At 40.2% G+C, this 21756-nt stretch overlaps 1 protein-coding gene across 10 annotated transcripts in view; it reads left to right on the top strand.

Moving 5' to 3' along the window:
* The first annotated feature begins 505 nt into the window (after nt 1-505).
* The window catches only part of Fcrl5 (Fc receptor like 5), a 32860-nt gene continuing 11609 nt past the window's right edge, over nt 506-21756 (top strand). For 2 of the 10 annotated variants that reach the window (XM_063253439.1, XM_063253438.1), the window contains exons 1-10: nt 506-662; nt 1978-1998; nt 3192-3434; nt 5110-5367; nt 5660-5944; nt 7444-7677; nt 9072-9341; nt 10868-11146; nt 14264-14542; nt 20369-20647. In XM_063253439.1, coding sequence (XP_063109509.1) covers nt 632-662; nt 1978-1998; nt 3192-3434; nt 5110-5367; nt 5660-5944; nt 7444-7677; nt 9072-9341; nt 10868-11146; nt 14264-14542; nt 20369-20647 — 2179 coding nt within the window. In that variant the 5' untranslated portion in view covers nt 506-631. Of the gene's footprint in view, nt 663-1977; nt 1999-2607; nt 2713-3191; nt 3435-5109; nt 5368-5659; nt 5945-7443; nt 7678-9071; nt 9342-10867; nt 11147-14263; nt 14543-20368; nt 20648-21756 lie in introns of all 10 variants that reach the window. The other 8 variants (XM_063253443.1, XM_063253442.1, XM_063253441.1 and 5 more) reach the window with 8 other exon arrangements.

Below are 21756 nucleotides of genomic sequence, written 5' to 3'. Positions count from 1 at the left end.
ATGAAGTTCCTCAAATGTATCCATTACTTTTTTGTGTACTTATACTCTTTTACAAACATGCATGTATTCTATTTTTTACAATTATTCTAAAGGACAATACCAAAAATCCATCCACACCTCCCTTTTTTTCTTTTATCAGGGTGCTCTTGTTGGCATAGCATGGACTTGGTTTACCTCCATCTTAATGACTTTGTTCTTGTCACTGTGCCGATGGATCCAAATATTTTTAAATGGTCCCATGTACACATTCTCTTACAGTGCTTCTACTGTTTAAGTAGTAGTGAATAAAGTCACAGTGAACATTTTTTAATAGAACAATTGTCATGTACTTTCCTTATGGTAATTTCCCAAATTGAGAAATACAGGTTTAAGAACATGTGCTTTTAAAAACCCCTTAATGCTGATTTTTCTCACTTTACCCATAGAGCAGGAAACTTTGACAAGTACATATGGACGGCTACTCCCACTTCCTTTTTTCTGGTTTACTAAATTATTTTGCAGAAAAAACAGTTTCTCAGATGTGCTCCTTTGGGCTGATGTGAACACTGTACTGACTATCAGATCAAGATCAAATCTGATACTTTTGTGAAAACTTCTCTTTTGGTCTCAGCAGTGGGTCGTTCCAGTCTTCATGTTGTTGTGGGCAACACTACTGGTCCTGGGTGAGTAGAGGGCTTGACATGGAGTTGGTGCAGTTGGGGCAGCTTCTTTCTCCACCACGGACCTGTCCTGACTGTGGGGCCCAGACTCCCTTGCTCGGAGAGTTTCTCCCACATAAGGAAACTGTAATTTCAGATTTTACTATGTAGTTCGTGGCTTCCTTTCTTAGAACTGAAATGATGATAGCCAAAAAAAGTGTCCAAATTTATAGTGTTCATAACATCTAAGGTTTTATTTATGTTTTTGTTCAATAAATATATAATTTATTAATGTCAATTTGCCTCTTTTCTCCCTCAATATTCATTTTTCAAGTTTGTTTCCTATCTCAACTCTTTCTAACCTAGCTCTTTCATTGATTCATTTTTTCAATAAGCAAATATTTATAAAATGTCTTTTATATGTTAGAGACTTTTGTAGGTTCTGAAGAATTACCTAGTGAACCTAAGAGAAATTCCTGATCTCATAGGGCTTGCACTCTTGCAAAGAGGGAAACAATATGTTTAAAAAGCACGAACAGTAAACAAGTAAATAATTCAGAAAATCTCAGATAAACACTACAGAAAATTTACTATTATCATCCCTCACCATGTGATCTAAGGCGCTGCCCATTTTGTCTCACTGAAGGCTGCTCTCTGCCAGAGAGCTCCATGGAAACTGACAATTCTAACTGCGTCACACTCTTTTAAATCTTTCCATGGCTTTTATAAAATGGGAGCTACTTACTTGGTCCCTACATTCTTTTCTAGTCTTATTTTTCCCATGACTCCTTAAATTTTAGACTCCTGCAGCTCTTGAGCTTCAGTGTCCTATCGTAACTTCTGTGCCTTCCTGCCTTGATTTCCTTCGCTATCCTCCCTTGCCACACACAAATTCTAACCCTCCCCTGGCCAATGCCTATGTTCTCATTTGCTGTTTTCTCAAGCATTGCCTCCTTCAGGCACCTTCCGCAGTCCTCTCCCCTTTCTCTTCAGTACACACAAACACTCTGTACACAGAGTGACCCTTCTACGCTCCAGATACCCATGTGCATTTTGATTAAAGCACTGGGCATCATGTTTACATTATATTACTTTGCATCATGTTTCTGTTTCCTGTACCAGTCAAATTGTTGTTGCTAGCAGATACCATATTTCATTTATCTTAGAAATGTAAGCACCATGTCTTAGAATGTACAGATATTTGATAAATAATCATTTGTAGTTTACAAATGAATTTTTCAATAAAAAAGCATAGAAAAAGGATGGGAGAAATGTATCATCTTTGAAAAGCCAAAGAAGCCCTGCTCAGTGCTCATGTCAGGCTCTCTTTCTTTTGCAGCTTCCGCCAGTGGACAATTTGGTGAGTTTTCCTTTCTTTTGCTCTTCTGCATCTCTGGATAACAGTGTCTCCCTCACCTAAAATATTTGTGATGGTTTCCTGAGAATCCCTAACATCTTCCATTGTCTTGCTAAGCTGATCAGGGATGTGGAAGTGATGCCTCATCTCTTGGAACTGACCAAGAGTCAGGGTAGCTTTATAGTCAACCTCTACCTCCCTCTGTGTTGTGGTGAGCACACTGACAGTTTCTAGGCCCTGTACTTATTTCTCATGCAAATGAACCCCACTTAGCTAGGTAGGACACCTTCAACTTCATGGTAAACATGCAGGATTTGGGATAGATCCTGTCAATCAGCAAGCCAGAAAAACTCAACTGAAAATATACATGATGGAGATGCCAGTTTTAGTACTGAAATCCTCCAAGAAATGCCTGAGGAGTGGAATATCTAATAACTAAGTCCTTACAAGGAAGAAATATATGAAAAGATGAGACTAGGGAGAAGACAAACTTCAGTACCACACAGTTTTTGAATTCTGATTCACTGCTTTTATTCTGGGTCAGATTGTCTTGGGTATTTGGGGGCACATAAATAGCAAGAATACTCCACAATGCCTCTTCTTCTCCAGCAGAACGAGCTGCCCCATCTGGACCCTTGTCCAGGTCACCTCTGGATTCTAGAAGAAGACTTGTCCATTTCTTGCTGTTATAATTAGATACAGTTGGGATTTTTCTGGGTATGTGAATTATCCGTTATAAGATGAAGCCATTAGACAAGGTGATCTCTCATTCTCATCTCAGTACCAAAATCTTATGATGAAATTACTGATTGTTTTAGGAAAATGCAAAATTGTGATTTTATCAGTGCCTATGTAAGTTCCTCTGAGTTTAGGAACAGGATGAGGTGGCAGAGGCAGGGGTGATTTTTCTCTAGAATTTATTTACACAACTGCCTAACTAAGGCTGAACATGACAATGAATACCATTTGTCACTCCCTTAACACGATTTTGTGCATTAGCATCTCCCAAACAATCCCTCTCCATTGGAGGAAGTGAGTGCTGCTGACTGGCAGGCAGCCATAAGTCATGAGTGACCCTCTCAGAGGATCTCCGAGGGACGGTCCTCCAGAGCCATGTTCTCCCATCTATTCATAGAACATCTGCACCTGGGACTACAGCCACCTCTATCTCAAACCCATTTCTCTCTCCTTCTCAGCAACTACACCCAAGCCTGTGATCTCCCTTCACCCTCCTTGGACCCCTGTGTTTCAAGGAGACACAGTGAGTCTGACTTGCAATGGGTTTAGATCTTCCTCACCAAAGAAAACACAATGGTACAATGGACAGAGCCCATTAACGGAAACCAGAAACACCCTGGATGTCTATCAATCGGGAAAATACAGCTGCAGAGTTGGCACATCACTTCTGAGTGACCCTGTGCACCTGGATTTTACTAAAGGTCAGGAAAAAAATAGAAATAAGCTTTATGAATAATTTTGGCCCAGTTTTCTTTCTAGCTGTCACCGTTATTTCCTTCAGATGTTACGAGTGAACGATTTTATTTTACACTACAGCCTGCAGACGAGGAGCTAAATAATTTGGTATAAAGCCAGATAGGCAATAGAATTACCTTCTGACATTTAAACATAAAAATCAAGAAAGTTTAAATCCTCTAGATAAAACTCATCCAGGACGATGGGCAGTGACTTTGAGTAGGGCATCCTAAAGATGTAATTGTCATGCAACTAATATTGTGGATGAGCCAAACACTAAACTGATTTGTGCATGTGTGAGAAAGGGTGTGTGTGGGGCATTTAACCTAGAAATTCTACATTCTCTGTTTTTACATTTTTACTTTGAACAGTATTTTGCCATGTCGCTAAGTTTCTCAGGATAGGCTGAAATACTCAGTCCTCCTACCTTAGCCTCTCAGAGGGCTGGAACTACAGGTTCGTTGCAGCACACCCAGATCAGTGTGGTTTCTATGGAATGAACTGATGTATCTAAATCTGTGTTTCTTAAAATTTGGTCTGACATATAAAGCCTAGGCAGCTTTTAATCATACCGATATTCAGGACCTATCATATATTTACTGAATCAAAATGTGTGAAAGTAGGTCCCACAAATCTGTGTTTTACATGCTCCTCAGGTAAAAAGAAATTTGAGAATTAATTCTTTTGAGTGGTTCCTATACATTAAGATGAGATGTATGGATTTAAGTCATACTTAAATTGCTTAAAATTGGGTATGATAGGTCCCATGAAAATTTTCATATTTATAGTTGCAGATATATGATGATAGGTAGATAGAGATAGATTAACTGATACAATCAACATATATAGAGAAAAAAGAGGCATTTCATTTGTTGCACTATAACTATTTGTTTTGAAGTCTATCATCTTGGTCATAATGCCCTTTAATTTTGTGAACAAGGAAGCAAAATAGCAGCAAGATGAGAAAAAAGTTTATGCTTTTTGTCTTAACAATTCCTCTCTTACACATTTACCTACTGAAACAATTATATATATATATATATACAACTTTAAAAACAGAGTACCCTAAATGAGCAAAGAAAGAAGATTCAAGTTGGTTGTGGTGGTGTCCAGTAATCCCAGCTACAGGGGAAGCTGAGGAAGGAGGATCTCAAGTTTGAGGCCAGCCTAAATAACTTTGTTTCAAAGGAAAAAATATAAGATTCATCAAATAAAGTATGTTGCTGCCATTGAAACAAAACTTTGAGCCCATTAAAAAATCTAGTTCAATAATGGTATTAGTGACGTAGGAAAGTAATCATAGTATAGAAAGTGAAAAGCAAGTCTTTGGATACATAAATATTATCCCAATAGCACACACAAAAAAATAAAGATACGCAGAGATAGTCATGTACCTGCACCTGGAAGAGAAAACTGGGAAAATGCATGTCAAGACGATGGGGTTTGAGGGGATAAGTACTTTTACGTATATTTCTGCTTTCCAGCTTTTCTCAGGGTACATGTGTTTATCTCAAAATCAGAAAAAAGGAAATGATGCTTGTTTTAATTCTTCTCCTAATCTCCTTTCTGTACAATCTACTTAAAATAGCAAAAAGAAAGAGGAAACAACAGAATAAATATATAACTATTTGTTTCCCACAGCTACACTGATCCTGCAAACTCCACTTTCTGTGTTTGAAGGAGACTCTGTGAATCTAAGGTGCCTGGCAAGGGCAGGAACAGAACTAGAAAATATGGAAATTTATAAGAATGGTGAATTACTGGCATTACTTGGTGAAAACAATGACTTCAACATTCGCAGAGCAAGTCTGGAGAACAGCGGTAACTATCATTGTATGGGAGTTAAGAAAAGTAATCACGAGCCAGTTGTTTCCAAAAGAGTGAAAATCCAAGTCCAAGGTAAAGCATTCATTATTCTGTGAATGGGGGAGTGAGAGCAGGCGTCCTTGGGATGGTAGAGGAGGAAGAAAAAGAGGGAGGTGGGCTGAGATACACTGAGAGAAAGTGCAAGAGTGTTGTTGAAGAAGGTTAAGAATCCAACATGGCGCGGCCACAACTCCCCTGCTTGGTTGCTTTTGATGGAAGATAGCAACCCCACAGCTCCACTTGGTGGTGCTGAGAACAACTGTGTTTTTCTCCAGAGCATCCCAAGCCTCATTGCTCCAGGGACTGTTGTGATCCTTCTCTCTAGAGTTATTTTCACGTCCTGTGCTGACAGACAGCCTCTCTGAGTCCACACATGGCAATCAAGTGACCCTGTCTTGTAAGACCCAGATCCTTCCGCAGAAGTCAAATGTCATCCTCCAGTTCTGCTTCTACAGAAATAACCAGTCCCTGGAGTCAGGCTGCAGCAACAACCCAGGACTCCAGATTTCTGCCATATGGCCTCACTATTCAGGTTTCTACCAGTGCAAGGCAGGAGACGTGACTTCTGGTATTTGGAAAGAGAGCCAAATATCCCAAATTTATGAGCAAAGTAAGTATCCTTAAGTTCTGAGATTTTCCAGGAACAGGTATGAAACAGTGCCCCAGAATCACGTATCACTTTGGGCCACTGGTCCATGTGGAAATTGGTCCTTATACTATGAGAAACGGAGCTGCATGATAACACCCTGACTCTTGTGGATACCTTCGGAGAGCTTAGAATGAGGAAAGTAAAAAAGAAAAAAAAGTGTTTCCTTTCAATGCTCTTAGATACCACCCTTTGTTTTCACTCAGAAAACTCTAGCCCTTGACACACCTTGGTTCCTCCTAGGCCAGCAGACATAAACTGTGTGCTCTGGCAGAGTCCTCTGACTAGCTTGGACAGACCCTGCTCAGTCAGGTGAGCAGACGCCTGCAACTACAGATGCCTGGAACAGACAATTTCAGGACAAGAAAACCAAAGGACAAAACTTTAGGAAAGAAACACTTCCAAATTGATATCCCCAGAGGCCGCGGGTTTAGTTCAGGAGCATAAGTACCTGCTTGGCAAGCATGAGGTCGTGAGTTCGACCTGGTACCTGTTCCCTGGTACAAAAAAAAAAAACTGATATCCCTACAGATGGAACCACACCCATTATCACTTTTTCCTAAATTTCTGAAATTGTATAGGTTCTAAAGCATGACTATTAGCCAGTGGTCAAATGTTTTCCCTCATGGAACCTGGTCTGTCTCTTGAGAAATCTATTTGAGAGTTACCAAGGGACACAGAGGAGGGCGCTTATTTTCCTGAGTAAGAAAGAGGTAAAAATGAGTATTTCTGATAAACTTACTCCCATCTTTAAGGAAAAAGCAGTAGCTTTATAATTGTTTTTCTTCTGTCTTTTTAAGACAGTGTCTTGCTATGCAGTTAAGGTTGGCCTTGAGCTCAGATTATAACTCAGGCTGGTCTCAAGCTTTCAGTGATCTTCCAGCCTCAGCCTCCTGAGTACTGGGATTACAGGCATGCGCCATTGCACCTGGCTGTTTTTCTAAACTTGCTTATTTCTACTACTGTGTTCTGCAACTATAAAAAGCAGATGTTTCTAAGGTCTTGGGTTTAAAGAAAAATGATTTACAGAAGATGGAGAAAGTGTTAACCAACAATTACAACACAATAATTTCTAGCACAGCCTCCCCCCACAGCATTAACTATGGAACCCCGACTGCAAGCCATTCTCCTCTTCTGTTCAGTTATCTTCATTTATTCTTCCAGAACCTAAGGATAGCTTGAAAGGCACTGTGCTATGCTGGCAGCATTGCCCTAAACCATGTCATCACAGATTAGAATAGCAGGTTGCCTCTATTCCTACTCCCGACTCTCCCCAAGACCCTGAGAGAACAGAGGGCCCCTGCAGTAACACAGGGACCGCAGACTCCCTCTTCCTAAGGCAAGTCTAAGTCCAGCTTCTCACATGAGACCAGCAGACTTTGCCCTTCCCATCTCACGATTCTTCTCCGTCTTGCAGCACACCACTGCCAGTATTCCCAGACTTCTCATTTTTATTTATTCAGGAGTTGCCGAAGTCCAAAAAGCCACAGAGTTTGTCACCGAAGGGCAGGAGCTGCTGCTCATCTGCTCAGTAGATAGGAATCCAAAGAACATGAATTTCTACTGGTATAAAAAAAGGGGGTACCTATCCTCAGGAGCAAAATACAAGATCGCTTCAGTGAAAAACAGTGATGCAGGGGAGTATTACTGCAGGGCTGGAAGTTTTACCAGCAAGCCAGTGACCATCAAAGTGAGAGGTATGTTATGTTCTGCCGCATGTCATTTGAGGACTAGGCTATCAGCCCGTACTCAGGGATCCCTGTTGCAGAGCATAGGTAATGACAGTGAATATTAACTGCTGTTAATGATTTACTGTTTTGAACAACTTGCCAGGAGTGAGTTAAAGAGGAGCAGGACAAAGGAGTAGAAGAGAGTGCAGAAATAGAATTCTGTTTTGGTTTTTGTTTGATGGGGTTATTTTTGTTCTTTGAGGCAGGGTCTTGCTATACAGTTCAGGCTGACCTTGAACTTACTCCATGTAGCTTATGCTGGCATCAGACATGTAGAATACTCCCACCTCAGCCACCAGGAGTATTGATATTACAGGCATGCACCACCAGGCCTGCCTGAAATGGAGATTTTAAAAATGCTCAGTGATTAAGAGAATAAAGTTAGAGCAAATAGGATATTGGAACCAGGACTGATTTAGGACCATGTCTCTTAAATCCTCTTAATTGAAAGAGTTTCAGAACCCCCACTGATGGCCTCCCTGTCTGTGGTTCCAAGTGGCACATCATTGTCTCCTTGCCAGAGCTACCATAGCACAATTTGCCACGGAGGATATAGCAGAGCTCAACTGTGGAGCCTCAGAAGCTCTTCCCCTGTCCTTATCAGTGTTGTTATAAGGCTGACACACTGAGGAACACAGGCCCCAAGAGAGGGGGCTCCCTCAACATTTCTTTGCTCAAGAGCATTCTAGAGACGATGTCTGTGCCCAGACGATGGCCCGGGAACATAGCCAGTAGTAGAAGCCACTCTCTACCACCAGTGAGCTCTAATCACCACAAGTCACAGTGAGGGTGAGGGTGTGTGCTACCTCACAGGCTGGAAACTCCATCTACAGACATTGTCTCACCCTAAGTTTCAAGTAAATAGAGAGGGTCAGTTTGAGTTCAGGGAAAGGAACATAGCAGAAGAGAGGACCCTGGAAGAACACATGCTTTCGATAATAGGTCAAAGCTGAACCATGAGGTAGCTCCAAGAACAGAGAGGGACAAATTCTCACAAATATATGGAGGTGAAAGACAGCTTTTACATAGTCATGGGTCAAAGGGAAAGAGCAAGAGGCTGGTGCAACAAGGTTGTGGGTCTGGTGGCAGCAATATAAAGGACTGCTTCCTTGATGGTATCATCTGTCTGAAAAAGGGAAGTATGTCACCTAACAAGGTGTCTAGGAGAGAAGGGGCTGGAGGTCTGATGGGAAAGGAGCAGCCAGGGGAAGAGACAGGAGACAGGAGGTGAGAGAAGCCTGGGAGTTTGCTGAACTGTCCTGAGAGCCAGTTGAGACTGGACTCTGGCCATTGGCATTGGCCACTGACTGAAATTTGTGAGAAGATGCAGAAGTGACTGTTACTCATTTTCCTCCCCCTAGTGCCTATATCCCAGCCAGTTCTCACCGCCAGGACTAGGCAGACTCAGATTGTGGAGGGACAACAGATCATCTTAAACTGTGAGGTTGACAGAAGTTCTCCTGAGATCTTGTACCAGTTTTTGCATGAAGATACAGTCCTGTGGGAGACAAAAACCAGTTCAATACTAGCCAGCTTCTCTCTGACCGCAAAGCACTCTGGGAACTACTATTGTATAGCTAACAGCGGCTTTGGCCCCAAACGCAGCAAGGTCCTGAAGCTCTCTGTCATTGGTAAGCCCTGGGTTTCTTCATGCCCCCATCGCTGCCTGGATTCTGCCTCATCCCTGACACTGCTGGAAATATATTCCCACCTTCCAGTTTCCTCCACCTCTTCCTTGAAGCAGCTTACTGTCCTCTCTACTACTCATCAAAATGGCCATCCAGGAGAAAGAAAGAGAAGGAACCTAGGTCAGAGAGACATTAGGAGAGTGTGCACATCAGAATCCAGGGGAAGCAAGCACCCTATGAAAAAGATGGTGGCCAATTCAGATGAAGCTGGGCTGGAGATGATGAAAGCTAAGAGTCAAGCCATGCACACTGAATTTAGCTTAACTGACTATAGCTAGAATACCAGGATTTGACTGATGTCTTATCACTTACTGGTTTATGAATTAACCTCTTTGAGTCTCAGTTCATGCATTTGTAAAACAGAAACATTAAGACTTATGGAAATGTTTCAAGGAATAGCTCCAGTCTACATATATATAGCTATAAATTACATATGACCAGTAAGGCATGTATAACAGTCAGATCCATAGAAACACTACATTATCAGTATAAGACGTATGTTTCATTATTGTGATTGTATACATAAACAGGAAATATCAACTTTAATAGATGGGTTGGGGTATGATGAAGTTGCACAGGAGATTAAAAGAGTGTCAGTAAAGAAAAAGGGGACTTTATCCAGAAATATCTCTATAGAAAAAGAGGAGAAAGATGCTATGGGGAAGATTAAGCACAAGCAAGGTTGGTTTTCTGTTGTTTCATTGTTTTCTAATATGGAGAGGACTATGCAATCAGATGGTGTTTTCAGGAAGGCAATACGGCAGATGGAATTTCACACCCAGGTCAGAGGCTGGTGGGTAGAGAGTCAAGAAAAGAGGAACCCACTCTGAGCAGGCATAAGTGAAATTTGGCAGAATCAAATGGACTTGTTTTGTCAAATCCTAGACAACATAAGCAGTTCAAGCCAGGGGGTTATTAAGAAGGGGACCTCAACATCTGTACCTGAAGACAGGAACTGTTCACCAAAAACTCTGCCAGGACCATAGGACCACAGAGTGGTCACTGCAAGCAACCTGGAAATAAAAATACTTTCATATGAACATTTGTCCAAAAAAGGTCTGTTAAAATATAGACACCACCTTCTCTGCTTGATATTTAGTTTGGCATGGGGAAAAGCTCCTCCATGGTCACAGGGCAGAGGGAAGGATAAAATGCTGGTGCAGGAAGGTTGTGGATCTGGTTGGTATAAACCTAAGGAGCTTCTTCACTGAGGGTGTTATTGCTCTGCAAGAGGGAAGGAGGTCACCTAGCAAGGAGGCCAGGAGGGAAAAGTGAGAGACCTGAGGGAAAGGAGCAGCCAGAGAAAGATCAACAAGAAGGACAGGAGACAGGTGGAGAGAGGAGCCTGGGAGGCTGCTGAGATACTGGGAGAACTGGTGGAGACTGGGGTCTGAGCATGTGCATTGGAAGCAGATTGAAATCTGTGGTAAGAAGCAAGAGTGACTTTGGGCTCATTTTGCCTCCCTCAGTGCCAGTGTCCCAGCCGATCCTCACCTTCCACCCTGCTGAAGCCCGGACTGTTGAGGGAAGCGTGTTGACACTTCACTGTGAAGACCCCAGAGGTTCTCTCCCCATCCTGTACCAGTTCTATCGTGAGAAATTACTTCTGCCTAGAAGCTCAACACGCAGTGACACTGGAGCATCCTACAGATTCTCTCTAACAGAAGCGCACTCTGGGAACTACTACTGCACAGCAGATAATGGATTTGGCTCCAAGCGAAGTAATACCGTGAGCCTCTCTGTCACTGGTAAGCCCTGGGGTTCCTCACACCTCCACTGTTGGCTAAACACTGTTGGAAACATGCTCCCATCTTCCAATTTCCTCTTCTTCTTCCTGGGGCAGCTCTCTATCCTCTCTACTCCCTGATTCATCTGAGCAGCCATCTCTCTTACTCCTTGAGTAGCCGGGCACCATTCTACCACTGGATGTCTGCTCAGCAGCTCTGTCTCCTCACACCCACCTTCTAAAACAACCCAGTGTTTGACTCCCCCTCTCTGCTTAACCTACGGGTTCTCAGATGGCAGGTTTTCACTCATTAGGTTGTTCTTAGTGTATATAAAAATCAGTACCAAAATGGGCATGATGCTACATCACCGTAAGGTTAGTACTCTGGAAGGCTGAGGCCGAAGGATTGCAAGTCCAATCCTGGTGTGAGAAATTTAGGAATTTAGAAAGACCCTGTTTCAAAATTAAAATACAGAACAGAATTGGGCAACTAGTTCAGTGCAAAGGTCCAGTCAAACCATCAGCTCCCAGAGACTAAAAGTTCCCTTTTGTTCTTGTAACATTTTATAGTAACTGTGGGTGAACATATGATCCACAGATAGGCATTTGATAGTAACTGTGGGTGAACATATGATACGCAGGGAGTTATGGGATCACCGTTACTCTGCAAAAGTCCATTTTCTAGGCTAGACAGGGCAGTGATGTACAGCACACACAGACAGGACAGGAGCTGGAAGCAGGTTAGGAAAGTTTTGGTTAACTTTATCCCTGGAAAACTACTAACGTAACTTTCAAGTCATTATATTAAAATCTTTCAGTTGAGACTTGGATGTCAACTTTTTCCCACAACCCAGCCCATCACACAATGCATGTACATTGTGTTATAAAGGAAAAGATTAGGGAAGTCGGGAAAAGATCAGAACATCACATGGGAGGGACCACAGAGCTGTGTTTTCAATATTCAGAAGTAAGGAAGCCTTTATTGAGTGACATCGTTATTGAGTGATCTTAGACATGTTAGAAGTTCTGTACACTGGCCTGTGTGTTTATCTAGCTATAACACATGTATGCCATGAAACGCAGAGGGTACTAACATAAAAGATGTCTCGGGGTGACCATGTAGTTATGTACACAGAGTTTCTTAGGATCTAGTGCCAGTTACACATGAATCAGTGGACAAACACCAACCTGAAGACTAGAGATACCTGGTAACTGTGGAAGCAAATGGGAAGGCATCCTGAGAGGTGAGAGATTTGCTGGATGGAGAGTTCATGTGAGAGGTGAAACCTAAGGGGCAATGGAAGCACTTCTGGAAGAGAGAGGAGGAAGAGATGGGGAAGAGAAGAAAGGGGCTGTGCACCATGTGAAATCATATGCTAAAGCATTGTGAGGAGAGTGCAGGAAACAGTCAGGGATCTGACAGGAGGTTTGTTTGTGCAGACAGCAACATAGAATGAAAGGGTATGAGAGACAGGATGAGGCAGGAGGAGAAGCCATCAAGGATGTACCATCAAGGATTGGTCTTAATTCAACTAAGTAGGATCCATGAAGAGGATTAGCACTGTGGAAAAGGACTCAGACCTTAGAAGGAAGTTCATACAGCAGCCATATGGGGAGTAGCCACAAGTTGAACTGAGAACCCAAGAATGTGTCCAGGCCAGGAGAACTCCCAAGTCAGGACCTGTTCAGGAGAAAGAACACCAAGAAAAATCCTGGCTGAGAAAAGAGACAGTAGGAGAGCATGTCCCCAGAATCCAGAGGAACAAGTGCCTTACGCAAAAGAAAGCAGCCAATTTGGATGAGGCTGAGCTTGGAGATGCTGAAAACTAAGATTCCAACCACACACACTGAATTTAGCCACACACCACACACAGACTCTAACTAGAAAACCAGGATTTGCTTGGTGTCTCATCACTTCCTGGTTTAAGACTTATCCTTTTTGAACTTCAGTTACATTTACAAAAGAGAAACACTAAGACCTAGCTCATGGAAATACTTTAAGGAATAGTTTCAGTCTACATATGTATAGCTACTGTACATGAAAAGTAGGCATGTGTACCAGACATATAGAAGCACTGCATTATCAGCACAAGAAGTGTGTTTCATTATCATTATTATTCTTACCATGACAGTATTCATAAGCCAGAAATATCAACTTCAGTAGATTGGGTGGGCTAATGACAGAGGTGCACAGGACATAAAATGACTGTTTGGAAGAGAAGAGAAACCTTTGAAAGCAGGGCATTCTTTCCAGAATTCTGCCCATAAAAAAGAGGAAAAAGATACTATGGGGAAGATATTAATCTTCTATTGATTACATCTTGATAATCTTGCTATTGATTACAATAGCATGACTGCTTTTGTGTTGTTTCATTGTTTTCTAATATGGAGAGGATTATATAATCAGATGGTGTCTGCAGGAAAACAATACAGGCAGATGGGATTTAACATCCAGGTCAGAGTCTCTGGTGGGCAGAGTCATAAGATAGAGAGGAACCCACTCTGAGCAAGAAGAAGTGAAAGTTGGCAGAATCAAAATGGACTTGTTTTGTCAAATCCTAGACAACATAAATAATTAAAGCCAGGGTGTCCTTGTACCTGAGGACAAGAACTTTTCACCAAAACTCTGCTAGAAACACAGGATCACACAGTGATCACTGCAAGCAACCTGGCCAAAAAAAAAAAAAAAAAAAAAAAAAAATCATATGAACATCTGTCCAAAAAAGGTCTGTTAAAATATAGACACCACCTTCTCTGCTTGATATTTAGTTTGGCATGGGGAAAAGCTCCTCCATGGTCACAGGGCAAAGGGAAGGATAAAATGCTGGTGCAGGAAGGTTGTGGATCTGGTTGGTATAAATCTAAGGGGCTTCTTCACTGAGGGTGTTATCGCTCTACAACAGGAAAGGGGGTCACCTAGCAAGGAAGCCAGAAGGGAAAAGTGAGAGACCTGAGGGAAAGGAGCAGCCAGAGAAAGATCAACAAGAAGGACAGGAGACAGGTGGAGAGAGGAGCCTGGGAGGCTGCTGAGATACTGGGAGAGCTGGTGGAGACTGGGGTCTGAGCATGTGCACTGGAAGCAGATTGAAATCTGTGGTAAGAAGCAAGAGTGACTTTGGGCTCATTTTGTCTCCCTCAGTCCCAGTGTCCCAGCCGATCTTAACCTTCTACCCTGCTGAAGCCCAGACTATTGAGGGAAGCGTGTTGACACTTCACTGTGAAGCCCACAGAGGTTCTCTCCCCATCCTGTACCAGTTCTATCTTGAGACATCCCTCTTAGATAGAAGCACAGTGCACAGTGGTGTTGGAACATCCTACAGATTCTCTCTAACAGAAGCGCACTCTGGGAACTACTACTGCACAGCAGATAATGGATTTGGCTCCAAGCGCAGTAATACCATGAGCCTCTCTGTCATTGGTAAGACCTGGGTTCCTATTTTAAAAAAAGGGGGGGGGGGACTGGGGATTAAAAAAAAAGACCTGGGTTCCTATCTCTACATTGACCAACCAGTGCCTTCTCATATCAGTCCCATCAGATGTCTGTTCCTACCTTCCACAGTGGTTGCCCCTATGCTGTCCTTTCTTGTGTCCTGCTCTTGAGCCCTTGCTCTTTCTGGGCCACACTTTTCCTCCAGCCTTTCCCAACTCACACTTGTGTAGCAGGCTCCCCTGTTTTGGTGAGCACATTTATTTTCCATTCAGTCTCCAGGCCTGCTTTTCCTGATGCACAGAAGCACTAAGCCTTACACATTAATTTAACTACAACATAGTCAAATGGACAAATTCTGGGCATTGCTGTGATTTTTCCAGAGTTCTCAGAAAACATGGTTCTCATATTAAATCTGGGGAGCCTGAAGGTGAGAGGAAAGGAAAGAAGTGTTCCCCAGAAATCTGCTCCTCAAGCTTTTCATGATCTCCTTGCATGCTCTTTTAAAATGTTTGTTGAAGAAGGCTTACATTCAGAAAAGTGTCTGAATCACAAGTGTGTAATCATGGTTAACCACGTAACCATTAAAAAGATGTCACTTGAGGGGCAGTGTCTCTTCTGTTTACTCTTAGATCTCTGTTTTCTTAGAAAGTGAAAGTCCAGTTTTCTTCTCCAAGAACCAGAATGGTAAGATAGAAAAGTCCTTAAGTCTAGTGTGTCAGATTGTTTTTCATCACAAGAAAATAAGGCCCCGGTGTCCTAGAGGGATTTATCTTAAGGCTACTTCAGGAATAAGGAAAACTAGAAAGTCAGATCAGCCAGATTAATGGATTAAAAAAAGGAGACGCCTCTCAATCTAGCACATTTCTCAAAAGCAGGCAAGTCTTCCCCACTTCTGTCCACTCCCAGCATGGCATGAATCAGGTTGCCAGTCAGCATTTGCAGTTCAATGAGGCTGTGAGCTGAGATAAAGAAGGAGGAAGGGCTTGTCTTTGCAGCCTCTTATGCAGGAAGTGAGCAGAAATAAATGAAATCCTTTCTTCCATTTTTAATTCTTACTAGTACATGTTTTCAGCACATAATGATTATAAGCTGGGACCTGTACCAAACACGTCTCAATTCTTTTTTTCATCAATTGCCCTTTGTTTCTTCTCCCTTCCCTCTATTTCTTGATTCCCTTAGCATTTGCAAAAGATCCATCTCCTTACTTCCTATTATCTACCTTTCTTTTTCTCTTTATTCATATTTTGGGTTTCCCACATGAGAATAACTATATGACATTTAAGTTTGTGTTTCTGATTCATTTCACTTAGCATTAAAGTTTCAAGGTACATTCATTTTCCTACAAATGGCTTAGGTTTATCCCTTTATGGCAATGTACTACTGCACCATGTAAATGCCATATTTTCTTTATCTTTTCATCTGTTGATGGATATACAGGCCACATCCAAGGTTTAGCTATTATGAATTACATTACTATAAACCTAGGCATACATATATCATTGAAATATAATGTCCTTAACTCTTTTGGGAAGATAACGTAGTAGGAAAATATGTGGGTAAATTAAATCCCAAATTAGTGAATAGATTTTCTGCAAGCTGACAAACTTCACTGAGTCCTACACATTTTTTTAAGAGATAATCTCCTTTATTTGAAGGAATGTGATCCAAACAGAGGACCTGGAGAGATTTTATACAAATATGTCCCAATACATAGACTTTTGAGTTTATCAACAGCCAGGAGGTCACTGAAATGCATACACACAAGCAGTTTTCTCAGAAAAACTTGAATATGACTTTATTCAATGAGAAATTAGTCCCAAGTCACACATTCCTATAATCCCAGCTTTTTGGGAGAGTGGCATAGGAGTATCACAAGTTCTCACTTAACACAGGCAATTTAGCAGGAGCCTGTCTCAAAAAAAAAAAAAAAAAAAAAAAAAATGACCAAAGGACTGATGTTGTAGCTCAATGTGAAGGACCTGAGTTCAAGCCCCAGTGCTAAAAAAAAAATCCCCAATTCAGGTATCTTTGCATAAATGCATTTAAAATTACAAAGGGAAGTCCCTTTGACATACTGATTTCCTCTACTTTGGATGTATACATAGTGGTGAAATTGATGGATGGTGTAGTTCCATTTTTAGTTTTTTATGAAACCTAAACTAGTTTATATTCCCTTTAATAGTGTATGAGAATTTCCTTTTTTTCCTCTACATCTTCACTACCACTTGTTATTTTTTCTCTTTGATAACACCCATTGTAACTACAATGAGATGCTATCTCATGGTTTTAATTTGAACTTCTCTGATGATTAATGATGTTGAGCATTTTTCAAATACTTATTAGTTAGTTGTTTATATGTCTTCCTTTGAAAAATACCTATTTAAGTCATTTGCCTATTTTTAATGGGATTATTTCATTATTCTGCTGTCAAGTTATTTATAAATTCTATATATTAATTCCTTGTCAGGGGGATGAGTTTTTCTCCCATTCTTCAGGTTGTCTTTTCACTCCATTGTTTCCTTTGCTGTACAGAAGTATTTGCTTTAATATAATTCCATTTTTTTTTTTGGCTAAGACTTCAAAAGAGACGCTAACAAAAGCAAAACTAGACAAATAAAGGACATTATGTGGAGTTGCAGAACAGAGAAAAGGTGATAGGTACAGGGGTACAATGGGGCTAGAAGTATAACTTCTAGTGTTCTGCAGAATATTAGTGGAAAAACTAGAATTGACATATTTTAAAATGGTACAGGGGATATTGCATGTTCTCAAAACAAATGAAAAATATTTGAGGTGATGGATAAATAAGTTATCATGATTTGATCATTATACATTGTGTACATGTACTGAAAAATCACACAATATGCTATATTTTTGTACAGTTACACTTTACCATTAAAAAGAAAAAAATATATAAAGAGAAAAGAAGGTCACATAATGTTTTCATAAAGAAGAATTGCTACAGAAACAAAAAAAAATTAACCAAATTCTTTTGGATATTCCCAATATAACTAAAGAATATATATGTAAAACTAAATAGTATATTTATATATATGCACAAAAAGGTATTATGGTTCAAAGAAGAAATGATAAGATAAGAAGAGATTGAAAAATAATCCAGAAGCGCTCAGGAGAAAATAACAAAGCTATCTTAGAAATAAAACCTAAATTTGAAGCAGTACGACTAGTATACCTCTGAAAACTATTAACTGAATGAAGAATGAATTTAATAATACAGAATGCAAGATAGAAAATCAAAGAAATAAGGGAAAATTCATGATATGGAATTTGGACAAAATCTCCAAGTTTGGATAATCAAATATCTGTAAGTTAGTAAACCAAACTGAGGAGAAAAATGAAATTCGAAATGCAATCAAGATTGTTTTCCCAAAGTGAAGGAAATTCGACCTTGTAAACTAGAAGATATAACTTAATAAGATTCTTGAAATTCAAAGTTAAAAGTGTGTGCATTGCATGAGGGGCTGGGGATTTAGCTCAGCAGCATAAGTGCCTGCCTTGCAAGCAGGCAGTCGTGAGTTCGATCCCTGGTACTGATAAAAATGAAAAAAAAGACAAAAAAAAAAAAAAAAGAGTGTGCATGTATGTGAAAGAGAGAGGGGAAGGAAGACACAGAGAGAGAGAGAGAGAGAGAGAGAGAGAGAGAGAGAGAGAGCAAAAGAGAGAACAATTAAAAAACAAGCAGTCATTTGAAAAGGAAAAGTATCAAGTAAGTGTTTGACTTGCATAGTACTTGTGTCAAGAAGAGAGGTGTGATGCCAGATTTGGACTTCCTGGAGAGGAATGAGAACTGGGAGGTTTACAGTAACTCCAAAAGTCATTATCAAAATTACAGGGACTTAGAAACTTACTAGCCATTAATTTTTCTTGAAAAAATTACTTCATGAGAAAATCCAGTAGGACTCACAATGAGGAAAATGTTATAAAAATGAATACTGAACTTATGTAGATTGATGATCCTCAACCCTGGCTACAGGTTAGGATCACCTGGGAACTTTGTAAACCCTATTACTAAACTCTGTTCCAGGTCAATTAAATTCAGTTTCTCAGATGGGAATCTCAGAAACAATATTTACTAACATATCTTTAGGTGAACACATTATATGGACAGGGTTGGAAACCACCAATTTAAAAACAAAAGCTAATTAATTGTAAAATCTATGGCTACAGAGTAGAAAATAATAAGAGATATAGCAATTACTCCAATATGATCATCACACATCATACACATTACTGAAATGTTCCATTGTACTCTGTAGACAAAAAAATGCAAATATATGAAAAATCAGGTGGCCAGAAGGAGGAAGCCAAAGAACAAATATTTTCTCATTATTATTTCATAATGAGCAACTAAAAAGGATTACCTTAATAATTTTAAAATTCATAAATGATAAATGTCTGAAGTGACAGATATGTCAGTTACCTTCATCTGACTGTTACACACAGTATTAATTACTGAAATGTCACATTGCACTCCATAAGTTTGTACAACTACTATGTGCTGATTAAAACTGAAAGTATGTTTTGTAAAAAATTATAAGTAGTTAAATTTTCCATCATATTTATGTTTTGGTTCTGGAAATTGAGTCCAATGCTTTATGTATGCTAGGAAACTGCTGTGCCACTGGTTACTGTATATCTTCCAGCCCTACAACTTTTCCATTTTATAGATAATTCAGATGTAACTCATCATTAATGAGTCACTAAGTCGCATGAAAAACCAACTAGTACCCTGTAGGACTCCATCGAATAGAATAGTTGAATTGCTTGAGTAGAGCAACCACAGATATCAAGAGTACAAGAAGAAAATAAACAATAAAAACAAACCTAACTGATCAGGGAGTGGAGAAACAGAATTCCTATTTATCACTATTGCAAGTATTAATTGGATCAACTTTTTTGAAGAATAATTTGTCATTATACATCATTGTATAAAATACTCATCTAACTCATCCCAGAAATTCTAAGAATTTATCCCAAAAAACACATGCACATAGGCAGTATGGTGGTATACACCTGTAAGTCCAGCATTCTCAGAGGCTGAAGCATAAATCATAAACCCAAGCACAGCAGTTTAGGCAAGTTAGTCTGACCCTATCTCAAAATAAAAAAGTGTAAGTGGCTGAGGATATATCTCAGTGTGAAGGCTATGGGTTCAATTCCCAGTAACATTCACACACAAACACACACGCACACACACACACACACACACAATCACACACTCAATGGCTCCACAAACCAACACTGATATATTGCAGAATTATTTTATGTCATAGTATTCAAAAATTTTCAAAAGGCAATAACTTAAACCTCTCTCAATCAGGAACTACTTAAATATATTATGGCAAATTTGTACAATGGAATATTTTGTGGCTGGTAAAAATTAATCAGCTAATATTATACAAAATTATCAAGTTGTAAATTTTAAAAAGTTGTGTTTCATTGCGTATAAATTGTAGATCAATGAAATGATTTTTTAAAAAATGAGTAAAGCAGATTCTCAAGTAATAAAATAGAAAAGATGTCCATGACCTGTTGCTAAGGAAAAAAAGTAGGTTATAGAAAAGTGTGTATTTGTACATTTTTATGTTTATGTATTGATATGAGTGAGTGTATTTATACATAGAAAAGGTCTAGAGTATCAATAAATATTCATGAAATATGGAAATGAAAAATATAGAAAAGAAATGATAGAACTTTCACTCTTACTTTATATAATTTTGTAGTTTTTAAAATGAGGAGATGTTTAATTTTAAAAAATGACACCAGTTTCAACTAATTCTTTTTCTCCCTCAGTTCCAGTGTCCCTCCCATTGATCATTTTCAAAGTGCCCAGAGTCCCAGCTGTGGTGGGGGACATGATAGAACTTCAATGTGAGGCCCAGAGAGGCTCCCCACCAATTGTGTACCATTTTTTTCATGAGGATGTCATGTTGGGAAGCAGGCAATCCCCCTCTGGAGGGGGAGCATCCTTCAAATTCCTTCTCACTGAAGAACATTCTGGAAACTACCTCTGTGAGGCCAGCAATGTTGGGAAGACCCAGCGCAGTAAAACGGTGGTACTCAATGTCAAAGGTAAGTGGACTCTTCCAACTAGCAGTACAAGAGCCAGAGCATCTCCTTATCATCCTCTGTAGGCAAGACTGAAACTCAGTTTTCACAAAACTACCTGTGATGTGACATCATCGCAGGCCTGCTGTGTATCCCCAGGACTTACGGATTTTACATTTTCAGGAATGTACACTTCCTCCTCACAGTTGCACCTGTCCTTTCACCATTGTGACAAAACACTCCTAACCTAGGAATAAAAGCTTTTCAAAACATGATCTACTTTCTGGCCAACACCAAATCTAGAAGAGGAAAATAGGAAGTTCAGTGTGCCCTACTTTAGAAGTGATTTAGTTATGCTTCTCTGTTTGCCAGTTGGTAAACACATTCTCTTGCTGGTTCAGGAATATCTCCTAGGTTCTGCACCTGTGACAGAACAGGTTGGGTTCCCAACCAGAAGTCTTTACTGGAAGAGATCCCAACATCATTATCCTGCCTTCTTACATTTCCTTGTTCCATTTGGCAGTATCACCAGGTCTCACTTGTCGTGACTTGGCTGCCTAGTCAGGCCTGTTTTCAGTAAATGCTTTGGCCCTTTACTCACATTCTTCTCTATTCCATATTTGGCTATCTTTTCATGACTCTATCCTCCTACATCAGCCACTCATATCTACATACACACACTACTCCATCTCCAAAACTGCAATCTAAGCATTTATTACCTGAGCACAACCTCCTACCCAACCGTTTGCTTCCTCCTATGGCTGTTGTTCTCAGATCTGAACAGAACCCCCAATCCATTGATACCTCTGCTTGCTGCCCCCCCTCATCAGACAGCACCACCCTTGACTCCTATCACTAAATTAAGTGTTGTCTCTGTATCTACTCACTAAATAATCTCTTCTCCTTTTAGGGATGTAGAAGATTCTGCACCCTATGTCAGTAACCATTTCCATCTGTCCTCTAGACTTTACCCTTTCATTCATTCTTAGAAAGTTTATGTAACCAATTATTTCTGTCTCTTCCATGGCTCTTGACATCTTTGTAGGATTCTTTCTGCTGGCACTTAACATGCTATGTTTCTCCCATACCTAAGAAGAGTCCTGTGTTGATCCTCATTTGATTCTACTGAACCT

Source organism: Cavia porcellus, unplaced genomic scaffold, assembly GCF_034190915.1.
Source record: "Cavia porcellus strain 051 isolate PalLab524CR breed Dunkin Hartley unplaced genomic scaffold, mCavPor4.1 scaffold_7, whole genome shotgun sequence".
NCBI classification, from domain to species: domain Eukaryota; kingdom Metazoa; phylum Chordata; class Mammalia; order Rodentia; family Caviidae; genus Cavia; species Cavia porcellus.
The sequence above is the reverse complement of the archived record's forward strand: the minus strand, read 5'-3'. Positions and strand labels throughout refer to the sequence as shown.